The sequence below is a fragment of the Salmo trutta genome, chromosome 6 (assembly GCF_901001165.1).
Source record: "Salmo trutta chromosome 6, fSalTru1.1, whole genome shotgun sequence".
Lineage (NCBI taxonomy): Eukaryota > Metazoa > Chordata > Actinopteri > Salmoniformes > Salmonidae > Salmo > Salmo trutta.
Window position 1 is genome coordinate 57,730,097 of NC_042962.1, and position 13,437 is coordinate 57,743,533.

The 13,437-nt window shown below is 44.0% G+C and overlaps 1 protein-coding gene across 2 annotated transcripts in view; it reads right to left on the reverse strand.

Annotated features, from left to right (window-relative positions):
* Positions 1 to 13,437, reverse strand: part of LOC115196433 (collagen alpha-2(V) chain-like) — a 46,632-nt gene that overhangs the window by 18,625 nt on the left and 14,570 nt on the right. The window contains exons 7-27 of one of the 2 annotated variants that reach the window (XM_029757267.1): positions 12,656 to 12,709; positions 12,358 to 12,450; positions 11,865 to 11,942; positions 10,976 to 11,020; positions 10,806 to 10,859; positions 9,476 to 9,529; positions 8,176 to 8,229; positions 7,672 to 7,725; positions 7,429 to 7,482; positions 7,254 to 7,298; positions 7,044 to 7,097; positions 6,614 to 6,658; positions 6,192 to 6,245; positions 5,808 to 5,906; positions 5,547 to 5,591; positions 1,373 to 1,471; positions 1,070 to 1,123; positions 767 to 874; positions 552 to 605; positions 365 to 463; positions 136 to 189 (exon numbers count right to left, since the gene is read on the reverse strand). In XM_029757267.1, the coding sequence (XP_029613127.1) occupies positions 136 to 189; positions 365 to 463; positions 552 to 605; positions 767 to 874; positions 1,070 to 1,123; positions 1,373 to 1,471; positions 5,547 to 5,591; positions 5,808 to 5,906; positions 6,192 to 6,245; positions 6,614 to 6,658; positions 7,044 to 7,097; positions 7,254 to 7,298; positions 7,429 to 7,482; positions 7,672 to 7,725; positions 8,176 to 8,229; positions 9,476 to 9,529; positions 10,806 to 10,859; positions 10,976 to 11,020; positions 11,865 to 11,942; positions 12,358 to 12,450; positions 12,656 to 12,709 (1,350 nt within the window). Of the gene's footprint in view, positions 1 to 135; positions 190 to 364; positions 464 to 551; positions 606 to 766; positions 875 to 1,069; positions 1,124 to 1,372; positions 1,472 to 5,546; positions 5,592 to 5,807; positions 5,907 to 6,191; positions 6,246 to 6,613; positions 6,659 to 7,043; positions 7,098 to 7,253; positions 7,299 to 7,428; positions 7,483 to 7,671; positions 7,726 to 8,175; positions 8,230 to 9,475; positions 9,530 to 10,805; positions 10,860 to 10,975; positions 11,021 to 11,394; positions 11,434 to 11,864; positions 11,943 to 12,357; positions 12,451 to 12,655; positions 12,710 to 13,437 lie in introns of those variants that run through there. The other variant, XM_029757268.1, reaches the window with a different exon arrangement.

A 13,437-nucleotide genomic window follows, 5' to 3' on the forward strand; every position in this document is an offset into this window, starting at 1 on the left:
AATAAGATTATTTCTTTCATTCAGATCTAGGATGTGTTGTTTAAGTGTTCCCTTTATTTTTTTGAGCAGTGTATATGTATATGTATATGTAGGGGAGTAACTATATATTTTTTTCCCAGACTCATGTCCACACACCATTGGTCCTTGGTGTCCCTCAGGACCCTGGGAGCCGAGAAGACCCGACAGACCCTGAGGAAAGAAAAGGGAGGATTTTAATAAAATGTTGACTCTTTTGTAGGCGGTTATGTTCATGTACTTCTCATGTCTTTTTCATCTAGGATCAACATGAGCGTGATGATCACCACAAAGGAATATTATTCTGTGATAGAGAATGCTGACGAGAGGTAGAGGTGTGTAATCTCACCCGTGCCCCTGGAAGACCTGGCTCTCCAGTGCGTCCTGGGTCACCATCGGCACCTTTGGCACCAGATGACCCACCCAGTCCTCGCTCACCTTGGGCACCCTGATCACAGAATGGAGTGTAGCGTTTGAATGGCATAATATTATTTTTCAATTACTTATTCTATAGATTCAAAGAGAAATCAACCTACCTTTTGACCAGGTAACCCATCCTGACCAGGAAAACCTCTACTGCCAGGAGCACCCTGGAAATTACAAATTGGTTTTAATAGAATTTGCTAAATGGTTTTGATTTTAATCAAATAATTCTGCTGTTATTGAATGTACTGAGGAAAGACAGAGAGAGGAAGAGACAAAGAGAGAGAGACAGACAAAGTTCTTGTAGTGAGTGAAAGAGCTGATTTACTCTCTCTCCATTGGGTCCAGCGGCACCTGAAGTCCCGGCGTCACCCCGTTCTCCCCTCCTCCCCTCCTCTCCCATGGGACCCAGCGTTCCATGATCACCAGGTGCACCCTGCAATGATGTCATAATCAAACAAGATGGCTGCCACATCATACATTAGTGTTTGTTATATTTTATTGTATGGCCTTTTAGAAAGAAACCAGCGCCAGCATAACCTGCCTTTCAACACATGCATGTGGTTGCTATTGTACATTATTAAACCATGGAATTAGAGAGCCATTCATTATGACAGGTTGTATATCTTACAGATTCTCCTTTGAATCCAGCCTCTCCTTTGAATCCGGGAATGCCTAAATCACCCTTGTGAGAAGAGAGGAATATGATGGATAGATGTTTCACATGACATTGTTTTTCAAGTCTACTGACAAGGTTTGACAACTAGCTTTTCCTGCCGGCGTTATGAACATGTAGCCATATGATAGCATTTTAACTGGAGTATGGAAACCAGCAGTAGTTTCTATGACCTTTCTAACATAGCTAGGGACCTGACAACCATTCTTGATCCAAACAATGAAATGAGTGGTCGAAATTAAACAACAAATCTCTTACCAGTTGGCCCTTAGGCCCGGGCAGTCCAGTGGTTCCCTGTGGTCCGGGGGGCCCCGCGGGGCCAAGCAGTCCAGTCAGACCCTGGATACCTGGAGCTCCCTGGGGTAGAAATCACATCATTATACCTAAAATAGGTGTCTAACCTGTGTTCACCCACTGACATCAATGCATGACTTGTCTTACAGGACAGGCCTTTTGTCTCTGACTCTTTCTCTTTTTTCACCTTTATTTAACCAGGTAGGCTAGTTGAGAACAAGTTCTCATTTACAACTGCGACCTGGCCAAGATAAAGCAAAGCAGTGTGACACAGACAACAACACATGGAGTAAACAATAAACAAGCCAATAACACAATAAAGAAGTCAATGACACAGTAGAAAAAAAGAAAGTCTATATACAGAGTGTGCAAAAGGCATGAGGAGGTAGGCAATAAATAGGCCATAGGAGCAAATAATTACAATTCAGCAGATTAACACTGGAGTGATAAATGAGCATATGATGATGTGCAAGTAGAAATACTGGTGTGCAAAAGAGCAGAAAAGTAAATAAAATAAAAACAGTATGGGGATGAGGTAGGTAGATTGGGTGGGCAATTTACAGATGGACTATGTACAGCTGCAGCGATCGGTTAGCTGCTGAGATAGCTGATGTTTAAAGTTGGCGAGGGAAATAAAAGTCTCCAACTTCAGCAATTTTTGCAATTCGTTCCAGTCACTGGCAGCAGAGAACTAGAAGGAAAGGCGGCCAAATGAGGTGTTGGCTTTGGGGATGATCAGTGAGATATACCTGCTGGAACGTGTGCTACGGGTGGGTGTCGTTATCGTGACCAGTGAACTGAGATAAGGCGGAGCTTTACCTAGCATAGACATATAGATGACCTGGAGCCAGTGGGTCTGGCGACGAATATGTAGCGAGGGCCAGCCGACTAGAGCATACAGGTCGCAGTGGTGGGTGGTATAAGGTGATTTGGTAACAAAACGGATGGCACTGTGATAGACTGCATCCAGTTTGCTGAGTAAAGTAATGGAAGCTATTTTGTAGATGACATCGCCGAAGTCGAGGATCGGTAGGATAGTCAGTTTTACTAGGGTAAGTTTGGCGGCATGAGTGAAGGAGGCTTTGTTGCAAAATAGAAAGCCAATTCTAGATTTGATTTTGGATTGGAGATGTTTAATATGAGTCTGGAAGGAGAGTTTACAGTCTGACCTGACACCTAGGTATTTATAGTTGTCCACATATTCTAGGTCGGAATCGTCCAGGGTGGTGATGCTAGTCGGGCGGGCAAGTGCGGGTAGCGAACAGTTGAAAAGCATGCATTTGGTTTTACTAGCGTTTAAGAGCAGTTGGAGGACACGGAAGGAGTGTTGTATGGCGTTGAAGCTCGTTTGGAGGTTTGTTAACACAGTGTCCAAGGAAGGGCCAGAAGTATACAGAATGGTGTCATCTGCATAGAGGTGGATCAGGGAATAGCCCGCAACAAGAGCGACATCATTGATATATACAGAGAAAAGAGTCGGCTTGAGAATTTAACCCTGTTGTACCCCCATAGAGACTGCCAGAGGTCCGGACAACATGCCCTCCGATTTGACACACTGAACTCTGTCTGCAAAGTAGTTGGTGAACCAGGCGAGGCAGTCATTAGAAAAACCAAGGCTATTGAGTCTGTCGATAAGAGTAAGGTGATAGACAGAGTAGAAAGCCTTGGCCAGGTCGATGAAGACGGCTGCACAGTACTGTCTTTTATCGATGGCGGTTATGATATCATTTAGAACCTTGAGCGTGGCTGAGGTGCACCCGTGAAAGGCTTGGAAACCGGATTGCGCAGCGGAGAAGGTACGGTGGGATTCGAAATGGTCAGTGAATTGTTTCTTAACTTGGCTTTCGAAGACTTTAGATAGGCAGGGCAGGATGGAAATAGGTCTGTAACAGTTTGGGTCTAGGGTGTCACCCCCTTTGAAGAGAGGGATGACCCCGGCAACTTTCCGATCTTTAGGGCTCTCGGACGATACAAAAGAGAGGTTGAACAGGCTGGTGATAGGGGTTGCAACAATGGCGGCGGATAGTTTTAGAAAGAGAGGGTCCAGATTGTCTAGCCCAGCTGATTTGTACGGGTCCAGGTTTTGCAGCTCTTTCAGAACATCTGCTATCTGGATTTGGGTGAAGGAGAAGCTGGGGAGGCTTGGGCGAGTAGCTGCGGGGGGGGGGGCGGGGAGCTGTTGGCCGGGGTTGGAGTAGCCAGGAGGAAAGCATGGAAAGCCGTTGAGAAATGCTTATTGAAATTTTCGATTATCATGGATTTATCGGTGGTGACCGTGTTACCTAGCCTCAGTGCAGTGGGACGCTGGGAGGAGGTGCTCTTGTTCTCCATGGACTTTACAGTGTCCCACAACTTTCCGGAGTTAGAGCTCCAGGATGCAAATTTCTGCTTGAAAAAGCTAGCCTTTGCTTTCCTGACTGACTGCGTGTATTGGTTCCTGACTTCCCTGAGCATATCGCGGGGACTTTTCGATGCTATTGCAGTCCGCCACAGGATGTTTTTGTGCTGGTCAAGGGCAGTCAGGTCTGGAGTGAACCAAGGGCTATATCTGTTCTTAGGTCTGCATTTTTTGAACGGGGCATGCTTATCTAAGATGGTGAGGAATTTACTTTTAAAGAATGACCAGGCATCCTCGACTGACGGGATGAGGTCAATATCCTTCCAGGATACCCGGGCCAGGTCGATTATAAACGCCTGCTTGCAGAAGTGTTTTAGGGAGCGTTTGACAGTGATGAGGGGTGGTCGTTAGACCGCAGACCCATAGCAGATACAGGCAATGAGGCAGTGATCGCTGAGATCCTGATTGAAAACAGCAGAGGTGTATTTGGAGGGCAAGTTGGTCAGGATAATGTCTATGAGGGTGCCCATGTTTACGGATTTAGGGTTGTACCTGGTGGATTCCTTGATGATTTGTGTGAGATTGAGGGCATCCAGCTTAGATTGTAGGACTGCCGGGGTGTTAAGCATATCCCAGTTTTGGTCACCTAACAGAACAAACTCTGAGGCTAGATGGGGGGCGATCAATTCACAAATGGTGTCCAGGGCACAGCTGGGAGCGGAGGGGGGTTGATAGCAGGCGGCAACAGTGAGAGACTTATTTTTGGAGAGATTCATTTTTAAAATTAGAAGTTCGAACTGTTTGGGTATAGACCTGGAAAGTATGACGGAACTTTGCAGGCTATCTCTGAAGTAGATTGCAACTCCTCCCCCTTTGGCAGTTCTATCTTGATGGAAAAAAGTGCCAGGGCCCATTCTAACCGGACATGCTGTAGTCTACTGTCTCTGTGACTCCGTGCCAGGGCCCATTCTAACAGGACAGGCTGTAGTCTACTGTCTCTGTGACTCTGTGCCAGGGCCCATTCTATCAGGACAAACTGTAGTCTACTGTCTCTGTGACTCTGTGCCAGGGCCCATTCTAACAGGACAGGCTGTAGCCTACTCTCTGTGACTCTGTGCCAGGGCCCATTCTAACAGGACAGGCTGTAGTCTACTGTCTCTGTGACTCTGTGCCAGGGCCCATTCTAATAGGACAGGCTGTAGCCTACTCTCTGTGACTCTGTGCCAGGGCCCATTCTAACAGGACAGGCTGTAGTCTACTGTCTCTGTGACTCTGTGCCAGGGCCCATTCTAACAGGACAGGCTGTAGTCTACTGTCTCTGTGACTCTGTGCCAGGGCCCATTCTAACAGGACAGGCTGTTGCCTACTCTCTGTGACTCTGTGCCAGGGCCCATTCTAACAGGACAGGCTGTAGTCTACTGTCTCTGTGACTCTGTGCCAGGGCCCATTCTAACAGGACAGGCTGTAGTCTACTGTTTCTGTGACTCTGTACCAGGGCCCATTCTAACAGGACAGGCTGTAGCCTACTCTCTGTGACTCTGTACCAGGGCCCATTCTAACAGGACAGGCTGTAGTCTACTGTCCAGACAGCATGGCATGTGGGAGTCAACACCCTATTACATACTTTCAAGGATTTTACATAATACATAATCATGAGTAACACATAATCAGATATTAATATTTGGAATATTGGAAGGTGAGAGATACATTAGATTGAGGGGAGGAGAAGGGAGTAGCTGAACAAGGAGATGAACAAGGAGATGAACAAGGAGAGATGAAAGTGGGTGGAGTTATACATACGGATGGTCCTTTGGCTCCGGCAGCTCCCTCTGTTCCTGTTGGACCCTACAGAAATCAACATGTTTTTTAAGTCATTTATCTCAACTTAATTTAACCGACAAGTCAGTTAAGCATAAAATGTACTTTCAATCGACGTTTTTTACCAGAAACCAGATTCAGCAACATTTTCAGTGAATCAATCTACACCCTGAAGTGGTGAGTTGTTGATACTACAGTTACCGTAGGTGTAGAGATTATTAGCATCATGAATTAGCCAAACACCTGAATTCCCATAGCTCCAGCCAATCCCACGCGTCCGGCCTCCCCTCTTGGTCCTTGTTGGCCCCCTGTCCCTCGTGCTCCTGGGGGCCCTGGTTGCCCCTGGAGACAACAGTGTCACAGTCAGAGTGTGTTTACATGCACTCTAATCAACCGTTGTTGAACAGATGCATAGCTCATAATGAATAAAACACCCTCATCAAAACACCCTCATATAAACATCTTTATCGGAATAGAGTAATCCGAATGGGCCTGTTTAGAATGAAATGTAATTCTGAGGGGGAAGGACTGGGTTATACGTTTGAGTAACCAATATTTAGTACATGGCTGGTGTGAAGAAGAGGACTGTGCTCCATCAAAGTATATTAAAGAATGAACAGTACTCACCTTTATACCTGGACTACCTGGGAATCCTAGAGCTCCAGTGATCCCCATAGGACCCTAGAATCACATCACATCCAGGATGGTTGGTTGGTACAGTAGGCAGCCTACTGTGTCATCCACACCTGGGGCTGTATCCAAAATGGCCCCTTATTCCTTTCACTATATAGACACTATATAGGAGATAGGGAGCCATTTTGGACACACATCTGGTGTTGGTTAGTACTGGAAACATCACTTTTGCCCAGTTAACATTACTGCTGATTTGTAAATGTATAACACTTTTATACTGGCTTTCAGGAAAATTGTGTATTTTGAGTAGATACAGTGTTGCTTTTCATTTGTTATATTGCATGTGTAATACTGATTTGGGTATCATAATAATTTGATCTGAAGGGTGATGTTTTGTTGAATGTTAGAGGTCGTACCTGTGGTCCTGCTTTCCCAATATGTCCAGATTCACCACGTTTCCCCTGTATGGAGAGAGATGCACAACTGAAAGAAGATTTAACAAATTCACCTCTATCATCTCATCATCAATGCACATCACCATAGGAGGACAGTGGCAGAATAGGCTGTCATTGTAAGCCAGGATGTCATTGTAAATAAGAATTTGTTCTTAATTGACTTGCCTGGATAAATACAAAATGAAAACAAAGGTTACAACATATGTCACTGATAAGCCAAAACAAAACATTTTGAACCTACATATAAACCAATGATGCCTCATGCCACATGTTGAATAAGAACTGACCTCAGATCAATTTAATTCAGGTGGGCAATCAATGGATTGAAGAGACGGAGCTGTGTAATGTAGAGTTATAGGTCAGAGGTCAGAGGTAGTCATATCTCTCTTACCACAGCTCCAGTTGGGCCACTCCTTCCTCTCTCCCCTTGCATTCCTGCTGGACCCTAAAATATACAGTATCATGTTTCACATAATATTACACTCCCTCACTAACAGATTGGACACATATCAGAGTATTTAGAGCTATTGGTGTGTGTGAGTAACAGGTATTACAATAATATAATAATTTATTATCAGTTAACTAATTGATTATGACCTACCGCAGGACCGGGGGGCCCCATTCCACCAGGAGTACCTGATGGGCCCTGTAAAATAACAGAGAGAGAGAGAGAGAGTCACGATATGTGCAGCAATTTCAAACAGAAACAGATCACTTTTAGATACTAACCATGCGAAGCAGCACAAATATAAAGATATGCATGATGATGAGTTTACCTTTGACCCAGCAGCACCAGATTGACCTCTCGCTCCTAGAAGACCTGCATGACCCTGTTGATGAGACATTAGCTCTTTAGTTCTGATCAGGTCTGTTCTAGGCTCTAACGAATCTCACAGAAGTTCATAACAGCACAGTGCCAAGTTAACTACTTTAAAAAAATGTACAAAAATGTACATGCAGCCATGCTTCAAACTACAGTACATAGATATGAGCATTGTGATCATTGTGTTGCTGCTGACCTTAAGGCCTTTCAGTCCAGGGTGACCTGGCAGTCCTGGGAAACCTCTGGGACCCTGGAAATCACCACATTTAATCACTGTTTAACTTTCACATGTATAAGTACATACAGTGGCCCCATTAAAACAACATTCTATTCTAATTGTGGATTATTGTTCATTAGTTTTACTCACAAAATGAAGACTATTCAAGTTTAGGTTGAAGGCAATGGTACCTGCTTTCTTAACTAAGTACAGTTGGATGGGAGTGGATGGGGAAATAAAGCACATCCATCCACAGTCTTACAACTCACTCTAATCATATGGAAATTATTGTAAGTGGTATAATCAAAATCTTGAAATGTCTATCATAAAAGAAGTGTGTAATTAATTGTGTTTTTGCAAATGCCTTTGCATTCAACACTGATTTGATCTGCAGTGACAGAGAAATATATTTAATGCAGATAATTAGTTGTTTGAAGGCTTACAGATAGTTGGTTTTCAGATGAAAGACAGTTTGTTACTTACGGCAGATCCAGCAGCTCCTTTATCTCCGGCTATTCCGGTTGGGCCAGATTCTCCCTGTGAAGGGAAAACATCACATTAACATAACATTCTCAGCTACTAGAAGACATTACAGTACAGGTAGGTAACAAATAGTTGTAATTTTCACCCTCTTAGATGTAGACAAACAGCATTTCCCTTACAAAAAAAGATTGTGATTTTGAAACTGCAGTAAAAGTGCAGTAACTGCAGTCAACTGTGGAATTTTGGATGCAGTGATTGCAGAATAATTGCAGTGTACTGCAGTTGAACTGTAGTTATACTGCACTGTAACTGCAGTTAAACTGCAAAATTACAACAGTAAAAAAAACAGATTTATTTTGGACGCAGTATTTGCAGCCTTCTACCGTTATACTGCTTTCTAACTACAGTTATATTACAATGTACTGCAGTTATACTGCACTCTGACTGCAATATTTTTTCATAAGGGTTCAACAGATGAACAGCACTTCAGAAAGGTAAACAAACAGCACTCCAACATAATGTCAAACTGATTCTGGATAGCTGAGTATGCCTAAATGTTCAATGCACTAAAGGTTGATGTAGAACAAAGGTTCAAAAATAAAATCTCCATGTTGGGTTCGCTTAAGTGAAATGCCAGAGAAGCTGGTGTTTGGAGGACATATTGCCACGGTTCGTCTCGGGCCTTCAAACCAAGCCAATATATCCTCCAAACACCAGCTTCAAAGGCATTACCACCCGTTGTATAAGCCTGAACAAAGGTGTGTTAGGCACTTTAGTGTTGTCTAATAGTCAAGAGGTTTATTTGACACTTGGTATTCTACCATCTCCAATAAAGGTTCTAAAAAAAGAGTTAATGACACAACATGGCATGTGAGAGCAGAGTTAGACACACCAAGGTATTGGTGCTAGTGTAGCCTGCACTAACTTTGGCTTGTCTACTACTTACTAAAACAATATTCGGTGCAATCAATCAATCAATCAATCAAATGTATTTATAAAGCCCTTCTTACATCAGCTGATGTCACAAAGTGCTGTACAGAAACCCAGCCTAAAACCCCAAACAGCAAGCAATGCAGATGTAGAAGCACGGTGGCTAGGAAAAACTCTAAACTAATCTTACTACATACTATGAAGGAACATATGCAGAAAGAAACCAATATCAACATACTAGGCTCATTCATACTCAGAAGATGTCATATCTACTGCGGGTTGTTCCTCACCACTGGCCCTACGGGTCCTGGTCAAAAGTATATAGGGAATAGGGACACGGCCTATGTCTGTGGGATTGTAGAGTACTTACATCTGGTCCTGGTTTTCCTGGTGGGCCCTCAGGTCCTCTGTAACCAAAGCCACCCTGTATAAAAACAACATGTCCAATCACACGCAGTCAGAACAACATATAGCTTTGGTGTAACACCTCAAGACAGACTGTGATTGGTAGATCTTGGTGTAATACCGCAAGACAGTGTGTGATTGGTAGATCTTGGTGTAATACATCAAAACAGAGTGTGATTGGTAGATATTGGTATACAGTGTGTGATTGGTAGATCTTGGTGTAATACATCAAAACAGAGTGTGATTGGTAGATATTGGTATACAGTGTTTGATTGGTAGATATTGGTGTAATACATCAAAACAGAGTGTGATTGGTAGATATTGGTATACAGTGTTTGATTGGTAGATCTTGGTGTAATACATCAAGACAGAGTGTGATTGGTAGATATTGGTGTATCACCTCAAGACAGTGTGTGATTGGTAGATCTTGGTGTAATACATCAAGTCAGAGTGTGATGGGTAGATATTGGTGTAATACATCAATACAGTGTGTGATTGGTAGATATTGGTGTAATACATCAAGACAGAGTGTGATGGGTAGATATTGGTGTGATACATCAATACAGTGTGTGATTGGTAGATATTGGTGTAATACATCAATACAGTGTGTGATTGGTAGATATTGGTGTAATACATCAATACAGTGTGTGATTGGTAGATATTGGTGTAATACATCAATACAGTGTGTGATTGGTAGATATTGGTATAATACATCAAGACAGAGTGTGATGGGTAGATATTTGTGTAACACATCAATACAGAGTGTGATTGGTAGATATTGGTGTAATACATCAATATGGTGTGTGAGAGTGTAGCGGAGGTGGCTTAGTGATCCAAGCTGGTGTGATGATGATAACTTTGCCTAAGACCTGAAGACTTGCGTTAGCTCCCTGATATAATGCCTAAACCAGGAAGATTAGAGTCAGTTGATTCAGCTGCGAGATGATTTTTTATTGAGCGGATGGTCAGGAACTTTATTACAAATAATTTGTGGACTACAAATTGACCGCAAGAAGCCCTAACAGATATAATATTTGACAATAAAATTATAATTTCTAAGCTTGCTTACATTTGTATATGATCACAAACTGTTTAACTCTATATTGTGCGTGCGAATACTTTGGAACCGATTTCTGATTTCTGTGGACCGCCAGTTGGGGAACAATGGCCTAGGCCCTTTTTTTGTTGAGTTAGCTCCCTGTGCTAATGCCTAGGCTTTAGCTCAATGGGCTAACAGTCTTCAAGCATGTAGGTGACCGGGATTCAAACCCAGTCAAATTATGCATGGTTCTTACCATGGATCCTGGGTCTCCAACGTCTCCTGGGGCCCCCTGTCCCCCTGTAGGTCCCTACGAGACAGGGAGGAAAAGGAAATGATCACAAATCTGTCTGTTTACTTACAGAAATGGTCTCCAGTAAGAATTGATGTCTGAATAGTAGATATAGTCGGCCATCTTTGACTTACTGGTTGACCAGACGTTCCAGGAGGCCCTCTTGGTCCTGCCTCACCCTAAAATATACATGGAGAGAACATACAGACACAGAGTAATGAGTAATGTAGGCACAAACGTAAATGAACTGTCTTTCAATCAAGCCCGCCAAAGACAATGAATAAGACAGGATGCAGCTGGAACGGAGCAAATGGAATGGCATCAAACACATGGAAACCATGGAAACCGTGAAACTAATTCCGCTCCAGCCATCAACACGAGTGTGTACTCCCAAATTAAGGCAACACCAGCCCCCTGTGGTGCATACTCTACAGTATGTCTTTCTTTGTTGACAATCTACTGCCCATGGACACACACACTTAGCAAGGACTACCAGTCAATGAGGTTGTCAGGGACTTTTTTGTATAGGACAGCAGATTTAATAGTAACTCACCCTGTTGCCAGACATCATCCCCATCATCCCAGCTGATTTAATAGTAACTCACCCTGTTGCCCGACATCATCCCCATCATCCCAGCTGATTTAATAGTAACTCACCCTGTTGCCCGACATCATCCCCATCATCCCAGCTGATTTAATAGTAACCTACCCTGTTGCCCGACATCATCCCCATCATCCCAGGTGATTTAATAGTAACCTACCCTGTTGCCAGACATCATCCCCATCATCCCAGCTGATTTCATAGTAACTCACCCTGTTTGCCAGATATCATCCCCATCATCCCAGGTGATTTAATAGTAACTCACCCTGTTGCCAGATATTATCCCCATCATCCCAGGTGATTTAATAGTAACTCACCCTGTTGCCAGATATCATCGCCATCATCCCAGGTGATTTAATAGTAACTCACCCTGTTTGCCTGATATCATCCCCATCATCCCAGGTTATTTAATAGTAACTCACCCTGTTGCCAGATATCATCCCCATCATCCCAGCTGATTTCTCACCGAAGCCTGTAGCCATTTGAGAGACCAGCTGACCCTGGGGGAGAGAGGAGGACGGTCATTCATTCATTATCACCACGGTGTGGAAGTTCTTCACTGGTGACCACAGACTCCGAATGAAGAGAATATGTGCAGTGACCTCCCCCTCAACTGGACAGGTACAATGAGAAGAGGGATAGAAAAGGTTTGGAAGCTCTGAGCTATCCCTACAAGCCCCCAAGTCTCTTCATGTTACTTACTTGATGTTTTGGGGTGAAAATGATTTCAGGTACAGCAAGCACATTCGTCCAAAAAGCTAAACAAAATACAAAATGGCTGTATTTTTTCCAAAACCAACCCTTTCAGTCAGTTTACTAACAAGTGTAGGGAGGGAAAGCACTTTTGACCAGAAATTAAGGTTACAGACTGCACCAGTGAAGTGTCGGGCTGGGGGGACAGACAGACCAACTCACCCCAGGGTGTGAGGGCTGGCCGGGGGATCCTGGCTCACCAGGGTTCCCTGGGACTCCTGGTTCCCCATCGATGCCAGCTGGGCCCTGTAAACCCTGGATTTTAGGAAACATATACAAACTCATGAGGGACAGTATTGAATGTTACTACTACAGAGATGATTCGACATGTCTACCAGATTCAACATTTAAAGGTATTGAAGAGCAGTGAGTTAGCTCAGGATAGTGTGTTAGGTCACATTGAATCGCAGTATTGTAACACGCTTCTCTCTAGATGTAAATGTCATTGTGTTAGACATACCTTTCTGCCCTTGAAACCAGTGTATCCTCTGTTCCCCTGAGCTCCGGGAGGACCCTGGAACATTGACACAGATAACAAGAAAACATGATCACTTCACAGACTGCACCAGTGGATTACAGGCAACATTCGCCCTGAGCTAAAGGGTAGAGCTGCCGTTTTCAAGGTGCGGGACTCTAACCCGGAAGCTTACAAGAAATCCAGCTATGCCCTGCGACGAACCATCAAACAGGCAAAGCGTCAATACAGGGCTAAGATTGAATCATACTACACTGGCTCCGACGCTCGTCGGATGTGGCAGGGCTTGCAAACTATTACAGACTACAAAGGGAAGCACAGCCGCGAGCTGCCCAGTGACATGAGCCTACCAGACGAGCTAAATCACTTCTATGCTCGCTTCGAGGCAAGCAACACTGAAGCATGCATGAGAGCATCAGCTGTTCCGGATGACTGTGTGATCACGCTCTCCGTAGCCGACGTGAGTAAGACCTTTAAACAGGTCAATATTCACAAGGCTGCGGGGCCAGATGGATTACCAGGGCGTGTGCTCCGGGCATGTGCTGACCAACTAGCAGGTGTCTTCACTGACATTTTCAACATGTCCCTGATTGAGTCTGTAATACCAACATGCTTCAAGCAGACCACCATAGTCCCTGTGCCCAAGAACACAAAGGCAGCCTGCCTAAATGACTACAGACCCATAGCACTCACGTCCGTAGCCATGAAGTGCTTTGAAAGGCTGGTAATGGCTCACATCAACACCGTTATCCCAGAAACCCTAGAAC